Source organism: Aureobasidium subglaciale (assembly GCF_000721755.1).
Source record: "Aureobasidium subglaciale EXF-2481 unplaced genomic scaffold scaffold_5, whole genome shotgun sequence".
In the NCBI taxonomy this organism is placed as follows: domain Eukaryota; kingdom Fungi; phylum Ascomycota; class Dothideomycetes; order Dothideales; family Saccotheciaceae; genus Aureobasidium; species Aureobasidium subglaciale.
In genome coordinates, this window is record NW_013566990.1 from 1,056,395 (window position 1) to 1,073,073 (window position 16,679).

A 16,679-nucleotide genomic window follows, 5' to 3' on the forward strand; every position below is an offset into this window, starting at 1 on the left:
ATATTCGTTAGAGACTAGAGAACCGTTTTGTCGCCTCACACAAGATACGCGATGGGGAAACTTCGGGCCACGTGTTTGAGGCTTGATCAATATGTACCGCGACGCCTTCTGCAACACCCCTAACTCCCAACTCAACGGCTTTGGCGTCTTGACGTGGTTGTGTGATACTTGCTATGTGCAGTTATGCTATCCACTTGTAGCATTGTTAGATAATTTCGAGATGGAACCACTGTGTAGAATTCTCGATGGTGCCAGGACTCTTGAATGTGCTCGGCAGATCACAGGTAGGTCTCAGAATGACATTTGTCCAGACCAACTCGTCGTCAGGGTGGTCTATCGATTCGCAACGTTTCTCCAACGTCCAGATTATGGAGGTTTGTATGGGGCGTCAAGGGACGCACAAGTAGAAAACCTATATCCTCTCCATCTCGTTCTGGTTTGTGTGTGCCATCATCTTTTATTCGTTCGTTCTGCCATACTTTCGTTCCAAGATGCGCAATATCTCTGCCATCTCAACCCTGGCCCTGCTGCTGGTTTCGGCAGTGGCTGGTAATGTTTCGCCCGCTGGTACCAACGAAGTCGAGCGCGCTGTCGAGTGCAACCCGGAATCTGGATACTGCAATGTTGAGCTTGTGGACAGAGCTGTCACCAGTACAAAGTCGTCTTCAAGCTCTACCCACAAGATGACCTCGACCAAGAAGTCCTCTTCAACCAAGAAGTCTACCTCGACCAAGAAATCATCATCTACCAAGAAGTCTTCATCATCGACCAAGAAATCTACTGCCACAACGACCGCAAAGACAACTCTAAAGACTCAAATCAAGGTCGTGTCAACTCTGAAGTCAACAGTCACATCATCATCCAAGAAGCCTACTTCTAGTTCGACCACTGTCAAGACTACCGCCAAGACTACCAGCAAGCCAGTCTCCTCGAGTTCCAAGAAATCATCTTCCTCGTCTGTTCTCAAGCCAACCACTGTTGAAAAAGCTGTCTCCACTTCGAAGTCCTCAAGCGTGAGCAGCAAGGCTACCTCATCAAGCTCAAGCTCGAAGAAGGTGTCATCAACAAGCAGCACTAGCAGCAGCAAGAAGATCACTACTTCAAGCTCAAGCTCGTCGCAGGTAGTACATCTCTGACAACTTCTACCATTTCACTATACTTACAGCATCACCAGAAGCCTACTTCCACATCGACTTCTTCCAAGGCGACTTCATCGTCCGTGAAGCCATCTTCCACTTCATCAAAGGTGTCATCATCTTCTGTGAAGCCATCCTCCACATCCGTGAAGCCATCTTCCACGACCTCGTTAGTAGTCATTTCGTCTTCTAGCCCTTTTAGCACATCCATCACTCCTGCGGCATCAACTTCTTCGCAGCTTGCACTTCCTCTGTCAATCAATCTCTCGTCGTCGAGCATTTTGTCAAGCTCGACCTCAGACTCATCCAGCTTTGCTGCGTCTTCTTCCCCGAGCAGCATCTTGGCTTCTTCGACGGTAGTCAGCAGTTCATCTTTATCGATGAGCAGCAGCAGCTCGTCTGTGGTTATCAGCAGCAGCTTGCCGGCATCGAGCAACAGTTCGGTAGCAGCTAGTAGCACTATCTTGGGCGTCTCGTCTTCGAACACTTTGAGTGCTAGTTTGGCTGCTGCTGTTACGGCATCACCCACGAACAGCTCTGCCTCGTCGTCGTTGATGTCTTCTACCTTGTCTTCCTCCCTGCTGTCAGCATCATCCTCCTCATCTTTCGTATCCTCATCTTCTGTTGCGCAGAGCTCTTCTGCGTCTGCGTCTGCGTCGTCTATCACGTCTTCGAGTACCACATCTTCTTCTTCCCTTTCCTCAACCACTTCCTCTGCTTCGTCATCATCGTCTTCCGCTGCCCCATCATCTTCATCTTCTTCAGCTACCACCTCATCTTCATCCACCACATCCTCAACCAGCACACTCACACCTTCCGACAGCAGCAAGCCAACTACAAGTTCCACCTCTACCTCCATCAAACCCACCACAAGTTCTATCTCCAGCTCTTCATCCCTCAAGCCAACAATTACCCCAAGCTCAACCTCTACCTCAACAACCCCCAAACCCACCACCAGCTCTACATCGACATCAAGCTCTTCCTCAGTAAAACCCACCACCACCTCGTTATCTTCCTCAGCAGCCATAACCAGCAAAACTTCCTCTTCTACCTCTTCTTCTTCCACTTCCTCTTCCGCAGCATCAAGCTCCACAGCAAATGCATGCAGAAGACGCAGAAGAAAGGTTAGAAGAACCGCTGCTGCCATGCCTGTCGAGACTCAAGCTATCGTTATGAAACTTGAGGATCTACCTCGTGGTGCTGATATGGATATGTTGTTCTAGAACAGCAAAAAGGGGGGAAAAGGCAAGGGATCCGTTGATCGAGTCCTCAATATTTTGTTTCCCTGTTAGCTACTTTCTTTGTGTGTTTTGTCGTACTCGGATCTCTGTAATGTTTCGTATTCGTTAATCATTAGAAAAAAAATGAGTTCTTTTCCCCCTTCCTTCTCTTAGTAAATCTTATTGGGTTCAATTACCTCATTGCGAGATAATCACACTAGAACACCTTGTCCGATTACATGAACGATCATATCCAAGAATCTGTACTAGACCAATGAGAGTGGAAAGGTGTTGAGAGCAGAGAGAAGGAGAAAGCCTTTTATTGCAAAAAAAACTGCACCTAAAGCAGAGAAAAAAAAAGAAAAGCCTTGTATCAAGCTCCTCGTACCTGAAGAAAGAGAAACGCCCTGATCCTCAAACTCGTCCCCCCCGTTCCTCGGTCACAAACTCCTTCTCCTATAGCCTTTGTCCGCGAACGATGTAAAGATCGTGTGGATGCCTTCAATCATCAAAAACGATCTTCTCCTCAACCTCCATGTATGGACCTTGATCATCTATATACTCACGCACGGTTGTGAACTTTGTCCATGCACGATCCTCATCCTTCATCTCGCCCGCTTGCTGCTTTCCCTGGTACACATGCTCTGACTTTTGTGCGGCTGGGTCAGCTGGCTTGATGGGCTTGTACGCGAGGTCATTTCCAGACTTGTCAATGGGTACAAAGTCATAGTTGTCGACATGAACCCTCATACTTGGGGAAGGGGAGACTTCAGCTCTGTAAGGACCATGAGCGTAAGATTCTTCGGCGAGTGGGAGTTCGCGAGCAGGCGATTCACTCAAAGGCGTCCACTTCGGCTCTGAAACATAGCTTCGTTCGGAAGGATCGATGTAGACGTTCTTGCTGTGTTTATCGTACTCGTAGTCTGCGGCGGCGTCACGCATACCGCTGAGATTGGGTGGCTGGAGACGCATTCTTGAGAGCCCTTGCATAGATGTACGCTCAGAGGGCAGCTCTTCAGGTAGAGTGACAACCTCATCCTCACGGGAGAAGCTGACACGACGGGCAGGAGCAGGCCTGACATTGGGCAGAGGAACAGCCTTTCTGTCAACGTGGTAAGTGCCACCGTCCTCCCAAGCAGTGCGTGAGGAGGGAGCAGGAACATCCCAAGCGTTACGTGAGGAAGGAGCGTGAGAAGGCACAACACTCTCAAGCACAGGCGTATAGATCGGAACAGCACTCTGCCTTTCCACAGCTCTGAAGATCGGGGCTGGAGGCGCAGCAGGAGGAGGTGACAGCGGTGCAATGTGACGGAATGGGATATGGCGCATAGCAGCAACATGCGAAACCGACTCATCAGCTTCAGGAATCGAAGGTGCAGGAATAGCAGGGGTTTTGGCCGCGCAACGACGGCAGATGGTTTGAGAAGACGTGTATGCGTTGTAGTCGTAGATGGGATGTTCGGAGTGATAGCGCGCAGATCTTGGTTGTTGGCATATCATACACACATGCCAGACGGTGAAGGGTGAACCATCGCGTGTCTGCGCCTCAAAGGGCACAGTGGGTGGGCGCCAGCTAAAGTTTGACATTGTTGGCGCGTGTTTGGTGTTGATGAGAAAGGGAAGCTGCGCGATGAAAAGGTAGGATGGAAGTAATAGAGAAAGCGCAGCGTTGACGCGGTGGAAGAAGTGATGGGGGTAGGCTTGGAGTGAAAAAAGTGGAAGAAGTGATGGATTATGTGTCTCAAAGACGCTTGCTCGGTGTTGTACCTTTGACACCCTCTCCAGCAGAGCTAGTAGCGTCGTTATCCACCTGTGTGAAGGCAGGATGTTTTTCAAACCCGATGTATCTCGGCTGGGATGAATGATTTGGTCTTGTACCCTGATTGCTCTCTCACCCTGAGTGCTCTCTCCTGTAGAAGTGGAAGCGTCGAAATCCACCTGTCTGAAGGCAGGGTGTTCTCCGAAGCCGATACATCCTTGGCTGGGTTAGATGATTTCGTCGACTCTCCACATACAGGGGCTGTATTTCGAATTGTACTGTGCCTTCAATCAGCACCTATGCATCATTGACAACCAAAGCCGAGAGCACATAGACGTAAGGAACACGAAAATGGGTCAAATGTGAAAAAGCATTAATTAGTGTACGATGCATCTATCAATTCGTGAGAACAAGGGGGGTTTGACAACAATGAGATGAAGAAAAAGAAGAAAGGTGGTATCGCTGCTGTTTGGCTATTACTAGCCATGTCATGTCCAAATATTCGAGAGGCTTCTCCGTCTGTACAAATGTCCATGTAAAATCAAAAGAGAAAGGAAAACAGGACGTGTGTCCATCGCCCACGTCTTCGTCGCCGGCGTCCTTTCTATTGATTGCCGTCATCCGTGTCCTCGAAGAAGGTCAAGATGGCCTTGACACCTCCAGGACCAAGACCGTGCGGCGGGTAGCATACGTAGATGGGGTCATCTTGGGCGCCGAGCTTCTCTCTGAATTCTGACTTGGCGGTGAGCTTGAGCTCGGTGGCGATAGCGTGGTAGGCCTTGCTCAAGACCTTGATGCGAGTGCCCTTGAGGTTGTGACCGGGCGTCAGCTTGGAACTGGCACCACCACCGAAGGTGACCGAAGTGGCACCACCAGCCGCGACCTGCGAAAGTGCGTGCATGACGAGCAACTCGATGGCACCTGAAGGTGCACCAGGGAAATCAAGCGAGAACTTGACCTGCCAGCCGTGGTCGGGCGACAGTTGAGCCATGATAACGAAACCGGCAATCTTGCCGTCCTTGTCGGTGGTGTAGTGGTATTGACGATGTTCCTCGTCTTGCCAAGGGTGGATGTCTGTAAGATGCACCTGCTTGCCCTTGCGGTTTGCCAACCAGTCCTTGATGCGTGCATCAATCTTTTGCTTGAGTTCGGCCGGCACTGGTGTGCCCAGGGGGTAATCGTGCACTTTGACACCTTCCTTGCTTGCGTGACGGATCTTACGTTGGATATCGTGGTCATGGACGGCCGGGTTGTTACCAGGGTCCAGACGTTGCTCAGCGGCGACGGAGAATGTGCGCCAGTCGAATTGGTGTGATGAGAGAACTTCCTCGACATCACCACCACAAAGGAGCCACAGTGGCTTGATTCCACGCTCTTTCTTGATGTAGTGCAGGTAACCGGCGATAGTGCGAGCGTACTGGCTCTTGTGACACAGAGGATCACCAACGGTGATGGCGTATCCTTGGTGAGGCACGAAACCGACAGCGGCACCGGTGGCGTCGTCTCTCCAGATCTCGGTACGAGGCTCGAGCCAAGATGTGTTGGAGGCGTCTCCGTAGTTGGCGATGAGCATTTCGACAGAGGGAAGCTCCATTCCAGCGGAGTGACGGTCCTGGCCTTCCCATGGAGGGTGCAGGGTGCTGGCTTCGGGATGTCTGAGTTGCTTGATGACGGGCTTTGCGGGGAGTGACTTGGGATCACGAGGGAAGAGAGTTGCATGACGAATGTCGCCAAGCGAGAGCAACAACATAAGCATACGCTCGAGACCAATACCACCACCACCGTGAGGAGGAGCTCCCCAGGCGAATCCTTGCATGTACTCGTCTAGTGTCTCGGGGTCCATCTTCAGACGCTCCATTTGCTTGGTCAGCATCTTCACGTCGTGAATACGCTGACCACCGGAAAGAATCTCTTGACCACGGAGGAAAATATCGAACGAGTTTGTAATCTTTGAGTTTTCGGGGTCGGGCATGGCGTAGAAAGGTCTGGCACCGGCAGGGAACTTGTCGAGGACATAGTAATCTGTGCCGTAAACTTGCTTGATCACCTTACCAAGCTGGATCTCGTCGCGGGTGCCAAGATCCTCGTCTTCGGGCAGAGGGTTACCGTTATCGTCTCTCCAGCCAGACTCGTTGAGCAGGCGAATACCTTCGGCGAAGGGAATGATGGGGGTTTTGTCGAGCCAGACCAGATCCTCGTGAGGGAAGTGCGTCTTCAATGTGTCGATCTCGTGACGGTAGTTCTCGTAGACCTTCTTGAACATGAACTTGAAGAGTCCGTCAAGTGTGCGGAGAACCTCGTGGTAGTGCTCGTCGATGGCCATTTCCAAATCAAGACCGGTGTACTCGGTCATGTGTCTGTGTGTATTACTGTTCTCAGCACGGAAGACGGCACCAATCTCGAAGACCTTGCCAAAGTCGGCCGAGATACACATCTGCTTGGCCAATTGAGGCGACTGAGCCAGGAAAGCAGGTCTGCCAAAGTAATCGACCTTGAAGACACTAGCACCTGACTCTGTGGCACCACCTTGAAGTTTTGGAGTGTGGATCTCGATGAAGCCTTGACCGCGGAGGTACTCGCGGAAGAAGGACGAGACACCAGACTGAACACGGAAGATGCTCTGCGAAGTGTTTGTGCGGAGGTCGATGATGCGGTTGGCGAGACGAGTACGGTCAGAGACGTGGTGACGAGCGTTCTTGGTGGCCTCGGCCATCTCGCGGGTGACTTCTGCTTCGGCCACGTTGAATGGCAGAGGAGCAGTCCTGGAGCCTTCAACGTGCAACTCGTGGATGGAGAGTTCGAGGTTGCCAATGGAGCAGCCTGTAATCTTGCCTTGCTTGGCCTTGGGCTCTTGGACCACGGCGCGCACGCGAACAACAGACTCGAGTTTGAGATGCTTGGCCCAGTACACCATCCCAAGCGAGACGCCAGCGTGCTCATGAAGGACACCCTGCATAGAGGCGGTCTGTTGGCGCAGGGCGATAAAGACACGTCGGCTGCTGATCTGGCGGATCATGTGAACACGAGCACGGAAAGTGACCCACTGACCAACATCTCTCTCGGACAGGTCGAGGAAGCTCACTCTCTTCTCGTTCGGAGGCTGGGCGGGAGCGTAGTAGTTCAGAGGCAAGATGCCATACTTGCTCTTCATGTCACCAGTCTCCTCAGCTTCGGCACGTGCCTGTGTTTGTTGTTGCAACTTGCGGTCAGCAGCAGCGTGCTCCTCAGCCTTCTTGTGTCTTTGCTCTTTCCTCAGTTGTCTGTCGCGCTTACGCAGCTGTGCCTTAGACATGGGCTCGCCAGCGGCGTTCAGGGGACGACCATCGTTGGACGAAGAGGATGAAGAACCGCGACGGAGCTTGTGTCTGAAAGCGCCCAATGGACTGTGTGTGGCTCTGTGGTGGGAAGTAGAACGAGATTGGCGGCGATGGCTCAGATCAGTCGAGGCACGGCTGACATCAAGGGACTTGCGAGTGTCGATAGAACCAGAGTTTCTTGGTGATGCAAAACGAGACTTATCGCTGGGGCGAGAGACCATGTCCATTGACTGGCGAGGGCGCTCCGACATGTCTGTACTGGCTCTACTGGCAGATGTGGGAGTGCCGCTGTCCGAGTTGCTGTAGTTGCCGCTGGCGCTGGTGCTCCGGCGGTGGTGGCCGGGCACGAGCTTGTGTAATGCTTTCTTCATGGCTGGAGCAACTCACCGGATCAGCCGGTATGTGGTGAGAAAGAGGGAGAGAGGTCTTGCAAAGGGATGCGAAAGGGAGAGAATGGCAGATTGTATGAATAGAAGGCGTGTCTCGTCGAGGGTTCAGGTCAGAGATTACCGTCTGTTCCCCCACGACGCTGCTGAACTCTCAACTTGCGCCCATCATCACGTAGGCCAAGCTTTTAGCCATCGAGCTTGCTTAAAGAGACACCAAGCATTTCATTTGGCCTGCATTCTGTCGTCAATTACCTACTTATTACCGGGAGGCTCTGTAGATCTTGCACGTATAATCTGCACATGTCTAGCAGAATCGTCATATTCATCTATAGGAGGCCGTCGCTTTTCCTGCTTTGCCGTGTCGTGAACAAAGTACTTGTCGTCTCGTTCGAACTTGCCCTGCCAATTTGGTGCCTCGCGGCTCCAACGCGGCTACCTTTGGACCATCGATTCCAATTTCCAGCCTCCTCTCCGCATATGCTTTTCCGATTCGCCCACGCTTTCGAAACACTGTTGCGACCTTTTTCGTGTGACCCTTTGCAATCTCTGCCTATCCTGCTATTTCTCTTCGCTTACCTTGCATGCACTAATCCTGCTTTTACGACTGTCGGTCTGTCACATCAATCGACAAAGCTGACTGTATTGTTCGCCGCCCCACGATCGCGATTGTTTTTAATTTGGTCACCCCTCCAAAACACCGTGCATCCAAACAGCGACGTCACTGCTTATGTTCTCCCGAGGCACCGACTCACTCATAGTTGAGGCTCCTCGGTCTTTATTTCTCTGGAGGTTACTATTCATGCGCCCTACCAATAGAAGGATACGATGCCAGAGGTCACGCATGGCGAAACGTTTGTTCGATAAAGTATGGTACAGTATAGGACGAATACGATCATGTTGGCGTTTTTGGTGAGGAATACGTCCATGCCGACCGGTTCCGTCCGCATATTTATAGGCGGCTAGTGAATAATCCGCCATCCGATCGGAACCCAATGTCCCGATAGGTAACCTCGTTCATGCGTTCCTGCCCGGCGAAATACAGGCACATGCGCTTTCCAATCGTGCATCAGGAACTTCTTGGGCGTATTTGAACACGATCTCAACCACAAAATGATATTCACATGAAGCAACTCGCTTTTGCAGTCGCACCGATGCTGCCTCGCTTTGAGACAGAAGCGGTCTATAGGGGTCCCTGGGTTGATGGCTTACGGTAGGCTGCCTTGACCTGCTGCTCCAGCTGCCACTCCAACATCCACTCCTGTACAAACTGAATCTCTTGTCTCTGAGTATCGGCGACGGTCGATGGTGGAAGAGAAGGAGTGGTCTCGTTGGCGAACAGTCCATTCTCATCCCAATGATGAACAGCACCATCAATAAGAATGAAAGGTTCGCTGGCTGTAGAGTTGCGCTCCTTGGCACCTTGAGCGTAGCCGTGAGGTGTAGCAGGGCGCCAGGGGTCAGCAGACCCGTCGACGAATGCGAGACGAGGGTAGGAGATGTCATAACCGCCGTACTTGTTGATCAACTCAACATCGGCTGGAGTGGTGATGTTGAATGCTTTGACGCAAACAATGCTCTCATACTCCACATCAAGCAGAGAAGAAACAATCGGCAGTTCGCCTTTGGGCGCATATCCAGTCTGCAGATAGCCCCATTCAGAGCAGTATTGATAAGCCCAAGAGCGCCAGACGTACGATCCCAGACTATCTTGTTGGTAGTATGTCGCGTTATAACTACTGAAGCACTCGTCTTGAGTGGAGCCACTTCTGGTGCAGGGTGCCACAGAGGTGAAATTCACATAACCAATAAAGTTGAGCATATGATTGACCAGAGACTCATCGACAGTGTAATCGGCATTCTTGATCAGTAACTCGACTGTAGGACGCAGCGAGGATGTGCTGGGGTAGACCATTGCATCGGACGAGATGTTGCTGCAGTATCTGTCGAAGGCAGGGCTGCTGACCTTAGGGTCCCAGTTTCGGCCCTGCCAGCCCTCAATACCGCTGGATAGAGTGCTTGCAAAGTCCTTGTCGTAGGTCACATTCTCCATTCCAAACGCAGTCTTGAGTTGAAGAGTGAGATCAGTTTGGTTCTTCTTGAGAATGGTATCCACAATGTTGATGAGGCTCTTCTGTGTAGAAATACACTTTGGAGGGGCATTCTCAGCAATGGGGGTGAAGTAGTCGTAGTAATCGTAAATGGCCTTGGTCACACCACTGCTGGAGATGGTCCCCCAGAAGACATCGGGGTAGAGCACTCTCAGGAACGCGTTGAAGGCACCTGCATAGGAACCACCATAACCGAGGTATGCGGCTGACGCACTTGTGAGATCCAAGTGTTCAAGACCAGGGAAGACGATGTTTCTTGCAAAGTATGCCTCATCGGCAAGTGCTTGTTCGGTAGTCAAGAATCGGAGGTTCTCAGTCGAGAGATCGGGAGTCGGGAAAGAGGTGCCATAGTATCTATGCTCAAGTACAACTCCAATACCGTGGGTTGCCTGAGCAAGCTGTGCTAGAATACCCTTCTGCAGGAAGGGAAGTCGTCCTGAAGCATCGGTTTCACCGGACTGAAGTACAATAACAGGTCCACCAGGCTGATAGTGCGATGCATCGAACCAATATCTCAGGTCAAAGCTGACGTTGCTGTGAGGCTCATAACGGGAAGAATTGAAAAAATGATCAACAGGGACTGAGATGTTATATTCAGTATAGAGTCGCTCGGGATTGACATCGCGCTGCGGATTTTGTTAGCAGATGCTTTTCCAGTAGCACTTCATACAGATTGCGATCGTAGAGCTGTGTCAACGCAGAATGCTTTGTGAATTGAAGTCAAGTACACCGGAGAGTAGATGCTGTTCACCACATGTGGACCAGTCTATCGCAGAAGCACAGTGGATCCACACAGCTCTCACGTCTTCCAATACAAGCATCAATTTTCGTCAACTCACCTTTTCAAGACTCAAGATCGCATCGCGCTTGTGTTGTCTGCTACCCAGAGCAGCAACCAACGGAAGCGCGGGTAAGAATTGTAAGACTTTCATCCCGTTTGTATGAGCAGATCAATACGTGCCACGCAAAGGATGAGTGTAAGTCGGCGTGGGACTGATGATGTTCAAGTATGCTCAGAGCCCAAATCGCGTCATGAAGCTAGCCTCGTCTACCTGCATGATTGTTAAAGGATGGCGGGTTGCACTTGCCGATAAGGTCACCTTCCGTATCTGGCGTCGCGGGCTGGCGATCAGTGTAACAGCTGCGTGGGCCAAGCTTTGCGCATCACGAACAACGACAGGAACAACACTTTCTCAAGCACAATGGACGCCAGAGACCACTATCATGAGAAAAAACGTTGATGGTGAAACGGATCTTGATGCACGCTCGGCAGGTCTGCTGTTTCTCCAGATCGCGCAAGACGCTACTTGTTCGACAGCTCCCTAGACTCCGCAACGCTGAACGTTGCCTCACGACTTGCATTTCGACTTGAGCAACAGCGACAAGAAACTACCGCTTTCGGCCACCTTTATACGTCTGAAGAGTTGTCGCTTTGCAAGGCTTGCTGCTTGGCCTTCCTGGTGCTGAGGTAAAGGGGAACAAGCGAGACCTTAACATCGCCAGCGCGGCAAAGCGTTGACGGCGAGTATATCTCAGCTCCACTGCTCGTATGATGCCTCCTGCAGGTGTTCTATATAGAAGGCCACCATTCCCTCTTCACCGCGCTTCATATTGTGCCTCATCTTTTTGAACTCCCACAAGACATCTTCCGCCGCTCCGATTTTGTGTCACAGTAAAGTCAGATCACTCAAGTGGTACTACCAGAACGACTCGACACGTCTTCACGATACATCTTTCCGGGGACGCAGCCTCGAGTCAGAGTCGACGACAACAGCGACTCATCACACGTCGTCCGCGCTTCGAGTGCTCACAGATCATAGGGATCTGATTCTAATTCTCGACGAGACTCTCTAGCTGTCATGGGTGTTGCATGGAGCATCATTCGCGCGTTCTTCTCACTCAGACTTAGAGTCTACTTAAAACGTTCCCAATTGTGATGAACTTCATGAGATTCATTCCCAAGCATTACATCATGCCGCCCATGGGTAGCATAGAGGATAGCGCCATGGGTAGCATAGAAGGACCCCCCCACAGGGAGTATAGAGAGCGTTGATGCACTTGGAAAAGACCGAATGCAGGGAGTTGTCGGGGTCATCGGGTTGAAGAATCACAAGTACAATCTGGCAGTCCCAGTCGCCGGTGTCGAGGAATATCACCACAAATCTACGACAGTGTCATTGGTCGTTCAAGCCACACCCGGACAGAGACTACCTTCGGACGATGAGATCTTGTATTACATCTACAAACACCACCACCTTCCACCAATCACAAAAATAAACCAACACAGAAATTTACGACAAAAGCTTGATCAAATTTTCAAAAGCATTACCAACCACACAAGGAATCTACCTTTCCCAGCGTCAAAAAAACTTGTTTTCTTTCCGCGCCCTTCCTTTTTTTGCCATGAGATAATACTACAAACATGGAATTATGCCCCCAATTGCGTGACCAAGACTGACCAGAACTCACCAAGAGAGAGAAGTAAAAACCACACCGAAAGAAGAACAAGCAACCGACATGAGGAAAACAAGAAGAAACCGACATGAGAATGGAACCGAAAAACAGAAAAAATGCCGAGCGAGTGTTGATGATGATGAGGTTGTCGTGATGGAGAGTCGTGAAGATGCTGATGCTGAAAGTGTTTTCTGTAAAAGGTATTGTCGTTCGTCGCTGTTTCATTACCATTGTCGTGCAAAAACAGAAAACCAGAAAAGAAAAAGGAAGAGAGATGTATCTAAATGCCACCGAGAAAGCAAGAGCAAACCGAAGCCAAAAGGAAAGAAAAAAAAAAGACAGGAAAGGGAGTGCTAGAGAAAGAAGAGATGTCAAGGTTCTTGAGATCACTTCTTCTTACTCCCACCCTTGGCACTCCTACACATCCCACACCCACCAGGCTGTCCCGCACCACCCCTACAAGCAACAACAGGACATCCCTCAACCTCCCAAAGCACATGCGCCCCAAACTCTTTACCAGCCTCCTGATTCAAGAACCTCAACACGATTTCCTGCTGCTGCACTGTATCTTTACTCCTAATCAATTCGTAGTACCTTACAGGACCAACAGCCGCGTTACGACCTTTGTTTCTTTTGCCTTGGGCGCGATTGTGCTCGCGCACCAAAGGGTCGTTGGCGGCCATCCAGGCTTTCAAGTGTGTCCAATGGTGAGAGCGGGAATTATCACGGCGGTTTTGGGAGCCTTTGCCTTGTTTGCCTACTTTGCAGGTGCTGTTTGGATCCGAGGGGTCGAGGGGTACGGTGGCAATGTAGCATGCGTAAGGATGCTCGTTGGAGTGACTCTGCTCGTGACGTTTGCAATGTTCAGATCTCTGGAATTTCTGCTTGCAGTAGCCGCATTCGTGCATTTTGCGGTCAGGGTTGTACTTGGATTGACGGAAGGTCTCTGATTTCTCGTCGGTGAGGAGGGTGATGGAAGTATCAGAGTCGGTGACGGGGACGTTTTTGCAGATTGAGCGGCGTTTGTCGAGTTTGGACATTTTGCGACCTGTTTTGCCGAGGGTGGAGCGGGAGTGGCTCAAGAGGGAAGCAGAGGGAGATGCTTCGATCTTTGCGTAAGAGTTGTCGAAGGAACAGTCAAGAGTGGATGGGGTCATTGGGGAGTATTCAGGGGGCGAGGAGGAGTGTAGGACACTGTGGTCGTGGACGGGAGTCTGAAGGCCCCAACCAGAGATACTCATGTTGTAGTCCATCTCAGGCTGATGGACTGCCTGATTAGGTGCAATGAAAGCAGGCAGATTGTCATGGTGAGAAGCATCAACGTCCGACATGAAGGAGGCCGAGGATTCTTGACTGGGCAACATGTACAACGATGTCGGGTCAGGAAGATAGTCGACATTGGGGTAGTGGCTCATGGTCGAGCTGCTCCAGTCTTGGTCAGTCGACAGCAGAGTTGAGCTTTCCTGATAGAAAGAGCCGTCCACTCCAGACTTCTGCTCGAACGCCATCGACAAGTTCCAAGTAGGAGACTTGCATGCAGTAGTACCATAGCTTTGCTGACTCTGACTAAAGTCGACAGGACTCGGAGGATACTGATTGAATGACAGTTTCATCTTATCAGTAGGCGCAACGTTGTACATGTCGTGACTGGAGAAGTGCACCGGTGTGTTGGGATGCGGCATCGATGCTGGTGTGTGGAAGCTCATATCATACGAGCTTCGACGAGCACTATTGGCCGACTCTGGAGGCGAAATGAGCGGCGACGGTCCATGGAAAGCAGTCGTATCGATGGACAGATGATTGAGACGTCGGTGTGTCATGTCGAAATTGGCTAGAGAGTCCATCGTTAGTATGATTGTTGTTGATGAATTCCTTAGACCAAGACCCGTCGAAATGTGGCTTGAAAATCAAAGAGAGGAGACGAGACGGTGAAGAGAAGGGATGAGAGCACGTTGCTTCTCCCTCCATTATATCTGCTTCGACTTACCCTCATACAATCTAGAATCCTTCATGATGACTGGCTAATGGTTTGAATCGCTTGTGCGACTTGCGGGTCTTGAATCCGTGGCCTGGGTTCTCTAGGGTTCGAGCCTCCTTGATGTTGGGGTACGGCTAATTTCCAAGGATGGTCTCTCGATCTGGATTGGAATGTGACTGCAAGGGACGCGGTTGACAAGTAGGATCCTGAAGAGGAATGGATCCAGGTACAAAGGTTCAAGCTACGAGCGAACGCACACCCTCAGAAAGAAGATGAGGGAAGGCAGAAGAGGGAGGGGGCAACACACAATATTGATTCGTGCCTGTATCAGCCCTGCAGTAGAGATTTTGGGTTGGAAAGGTGCTTGTAGAAGAAGGGATAATCGAGAGTCGCCCCTGCAGGGGCTCTTTATGTAGATGATTTTGAAACCGTAACATCCCCCACTGACAGACAACTACCATCATCACATCTCAGGCAAAACATCAGATCAAAATCCACTGGACGAAACATGGGTGATCCACCAGGCGCTGCCGAACCAGAGAGTCCCAGAAATAGGCCGCATAGCAGGAATGATCCTCAGATCTCCAAGAGACTACCGGGCTTGCAAGATAGCTGTCGCCGAGTGTGTGGTGTGTAGTCTGGTGTGTGTGTGTGTGTGTGCCACCACCAGTCCGATGCAAAGCAACATTACGCACAGATCAAGGGACCGAGTGCTTGAAATCCGGTAGACAAATTGCTTGGACGAGAGCATGCTCTTGATACCGCGCAGATGTCGTCTCGACTTGCCTACAGCAACTCCTCTTCATCTACGCAGGGACTACGGTGCGATAGACGGGTCCACAACGGCTTGTATGGCATTGTCCGCATCGAGAAGATGCGGATACTGGCTGGGGCTGTTTCTGATGTGATCCCAACAGCCAGTTTTCTGTTCTTCCTCGTGTGGCAGTACTATTCTCGAGACGGCTTCTGGCAGACGCCAATGTGGGAGGCCTTATATCAACCACGATAGAAAATCCTGATCTCACAATATACCTTTGACTCAATATAGCCATCTGGACGTGTCGATTAATAGTAAGGATATGTCCTCACAGCAGTGATAATTCGTCACGGGATCCAGCATTCGGCGGCTCAGGGTTGTGGCCCGTGAGGTTGGTGTAACACAAAAAACGACCAGGATTCGGGTTTCCAGCCGGCTTGAATCGCGCCACCACCAAAACTGATATCCATCATCGCGTCCTGCAGGTCTGTTGCGCAGGTCTGATGTGCAAAGCATTCCATCGAGTGTCATACAATGACCGACTCCGCCAGGACTTGAAGGAAGTTCGAACCGAGTCAAAAAATTGAATGTTTATCAACACACAACAAGACGATCGGGTATGTGCATAATGACAGACGGGTAGTGACCTCGTCAGCCGCGCGCGTCGCATTGTTGTGTTGGATTAGACGCGCACAAACGTCTCAGAGCGAAGGAATGATGCAAGCCATAACGTTGGTCGTCTTGTCAAAGGACGAACAGAAGTCACACTTGCTTGTAGTGGCTTGTGCGAGAGAGAGAAAGCGAGCAGAATCGCGGGAGCGCTATACAGAAAAGGCTTGTCCTCGGCATCAGGAACCCATCCAGTAAATTGACGAGCCAGGCACACCCACACCGCCGCATCAACACCCTCAGGCAAAGCAGGATGATAACCCAGACAGGTTGCTTTCTTGTCAATCTCCATATTTGCAGGAATCATAAAAAGGCACGACAGGAAGGTACGAGATATCTGCAGGTCCCGTTGTCTAGAGCCGTTGAACAGACTGCAGATGCATAATGTTACAGTGGCTGCACGCCAAGTCAGGACAGACGTTGCGGAGATTTAGACAGTGTTTGTAGAGGTGAATGAAGCCTTTGCTCTTCCCCTAAAGTGCGGTGAGCAAGCTGCGATGTTTCAGATGCTGCAATGAGCTGCACGCCCAGGACTTTAGCCCGATGGCTTATAGACGCGGTGCCTAGATCTTAGACAACCCTTGTTGGAATCGGGAAAGCGGGCTGCACATCCCCCAGGAATGGATTCTGCTTGTTGCTACGGGGCGGCTCCGTGTGACGTGCATTCCAAAAAACGAGGGGCAATGTAACAATGACATGGGTGGAGGAAGAGGCTGGCGTGATGGCAGTGCTGTTGTCTGGATGGTGAGAAAGAAGAGACACGGTGTTCATGGCAAGACGGGTGGCTACCCTCATGTTCCTGTCACGCTGTGTTGCGAGTCAAGCCTTGTTGACCCGATACAGACATGACGGTCTTGGTATGCAAAGACAAGCAGTCCAGACGATTTGCACG

At 51.0% G+C, this 16,679-nt stretch overlaps 6 protein-coding genes across 6 annotated transcripts; 2 read left to right on the plus strand and 4 right to left on the minus strand.

Annotated features, from left to right (window-relative positions):
* Nucleotides 1–427: 427 nt before the first annotated feature.
* AUEXF2481DRAFT_78344 (uncharacterized protein) lies at nucleotides 428–2,517 on the plus strand. Its single transcript, XM_013490539.1, has 2 exons — nucleotides 428–1,121; nucleotides 1,175–2,517. The coding sequence occupies exons 1-2, from the start codon at nucleotides 492–494 to the stop codon at nucleotides 2,357–2,359; spliced, it is 1,815 nt and encodes a 604-aa protein (XP_013345993.1). The 5' UTR covers nucleotides 428–491; the 3' UTR covers nucleotides 2,360–2,517.
* A 155-nt stretch (nucleotides 2,518–2,672) lies between these two features.
* AUEXF2481DRAFT_78345 (uncharacterized protein) lies at nucleotides 2,673–4,164 on the minus strand. Its single transcript, XM_013490540.1, has one exon. It carries the CDS (start codon nucleotides 3,941–3,943, stop codon nucleotides 2,858–2,860), a length of 1,086 nt encoding a protein of 361 aa, XP_013345994.1. The 5' UTR covers nucleotides 3,944–4,164; the 3' UTR covers nucleotides 2,673–2,857.
* A 360-nt stretch (nucleotides 4,165–4,524) lies between these two features.
* AUEXF2481DRAFT_38115 (uncharacterized protein) lies at nucleotides 4,525–7,984 on the minus strand. The gene has a single exon (XM_013490475.1). The coding sequence runs from the start codon at nucleotides 7,801–7,803 to the stop codon at nucleotides 4,720–4,722; it is 3,084 nt and encodes a 1,027-aa protein (XP_013345929.1). The 5' UTR covers nucleotides 7,804–7,984; the 3' UTR covers nucleotides 4,525–4,719.
* A 103-nt stretch (nucleotides 7,985–8,087) lies between these two features.
* Nucleotides 8,088–8,963, plus strand: AUEXF2481DRAFT_606164 (uncharacterized protein). The gene has a single exon (XM_013490638.1). It carries the CDS (start codon nucleotides 8,122–8,124, stop codon nucleotides 8,581–8,583), a length of 462 nt encoding a protein of 153 aa, XP_013346092.1. The 5' UTR covers nucleotides 8,088–8,121; the 3' UTR covers nucleotides 8,584–8,963.
* Nucleotides 8,793–10,977, minus strand: AUEXF2481DRAFT_605742 (uncharacterized protein). The gene is made up of 2 exons (XM_013490639.1): nucleotides 10,769–10,977; nucleotides 8,793–10,555 (listed from the first exon to the last, which is right to left on the minus strand). The coding sequence occupies exons 1-2, from the start codon at nucleotides 10,859–10,861 to the stop codon at nucleotides 9,002–9,004; spliced, it is 1,647 nt and encodes a 548-aa protein (XP_013346093.1). The 5' UTR covers nucleotides 10,862–10,977; the 3' UTR covers nucleotides 8,793–9,001.
* A 1,777-nt stretch (nucleotides 10,978–12,754) lies between these two features.
* Nucleotides 12,755–14,310, minus strand: AUEXF2481DRAFT_606237 (uncharacterized protein). The gene has a single exon (XM_013490640.1). It carries the CDS (start codon nucleotides 14,225–14,227, stop codon nucleotides 12,770–12,772), a length of 1,458 nt encoding a protein of 485 aa, XP_013346094.1. The 5' UTR covers nucleotides 14,228–14,310; the 3' UTR covers nucleotides 12,755–12,769.
* Between the last annotated feature and the right edge of the window lie 2,369 nt (nucleotides 14,311–16,679).

Bases quoted from the DNA above. Each gene is read 5' to 3' on its own strand.
- AUEXF2481DRAFT_78345 (XM_013490540.1), bottom strand. From the start codon at position 3,943: ATGTCAAACTTTAGCTGGCGCCCACCCACTGTGCCCTTTGAGGCGCAG.
- AUEXF2481DRAFT_606164 (XM_013490638.1), top strand. From the start codon at position 8,122: ATGTCTAGCAGAATCGTCATATTCATCTATAGGAGGCCGTCGCTTTTC.
- AUEXF2481DRAFT_78344 (XM_013490539.1), top strand. From the start codon at position 492: ATGCGCAATATCTCTGCCATCTCAACCCTGGCCCTGCTGCTGGTTTCG. The intron at 1,122-1,174 runs GTAGTACATCTC...CAGCATCACCAG, and splicing joins CAAGCTCAAGCTCGTCGCAG to AAGCCTACTTCCACATCGAC.
- AUEXF2481DRAFT_606237 (XM_013490640.1), bottom strand. From the start codon at position 14,227: ATGGACTCTCTAGCCAATTTCGACATGACACACCGACGTCTCAATCAT.
- AUEXF2481DRAFT_605742 (XM_013490639.1), bottom strand. From the start codon at position 10,861: ATGAAAGTCTTACAATTCTTACCCGCGCTTCCGTTGGTTGCTGCTCTG. The intron at 10,556-10,768 runs GTGAGTTGACGA...CAAAATCCGCAG, and splicing joins CGATCTTGAGTCTTGAAAAG to CGCGATGTCAATCCCGAGCG.
- AUEXF2481DRAFT_38115 (XM_013490475.1), bottom strand. From the start codon at position 7,803: ATGAAGAAAGCATTACACAAGCTCGTGCCCGGCCACCACCGCCGGAGC.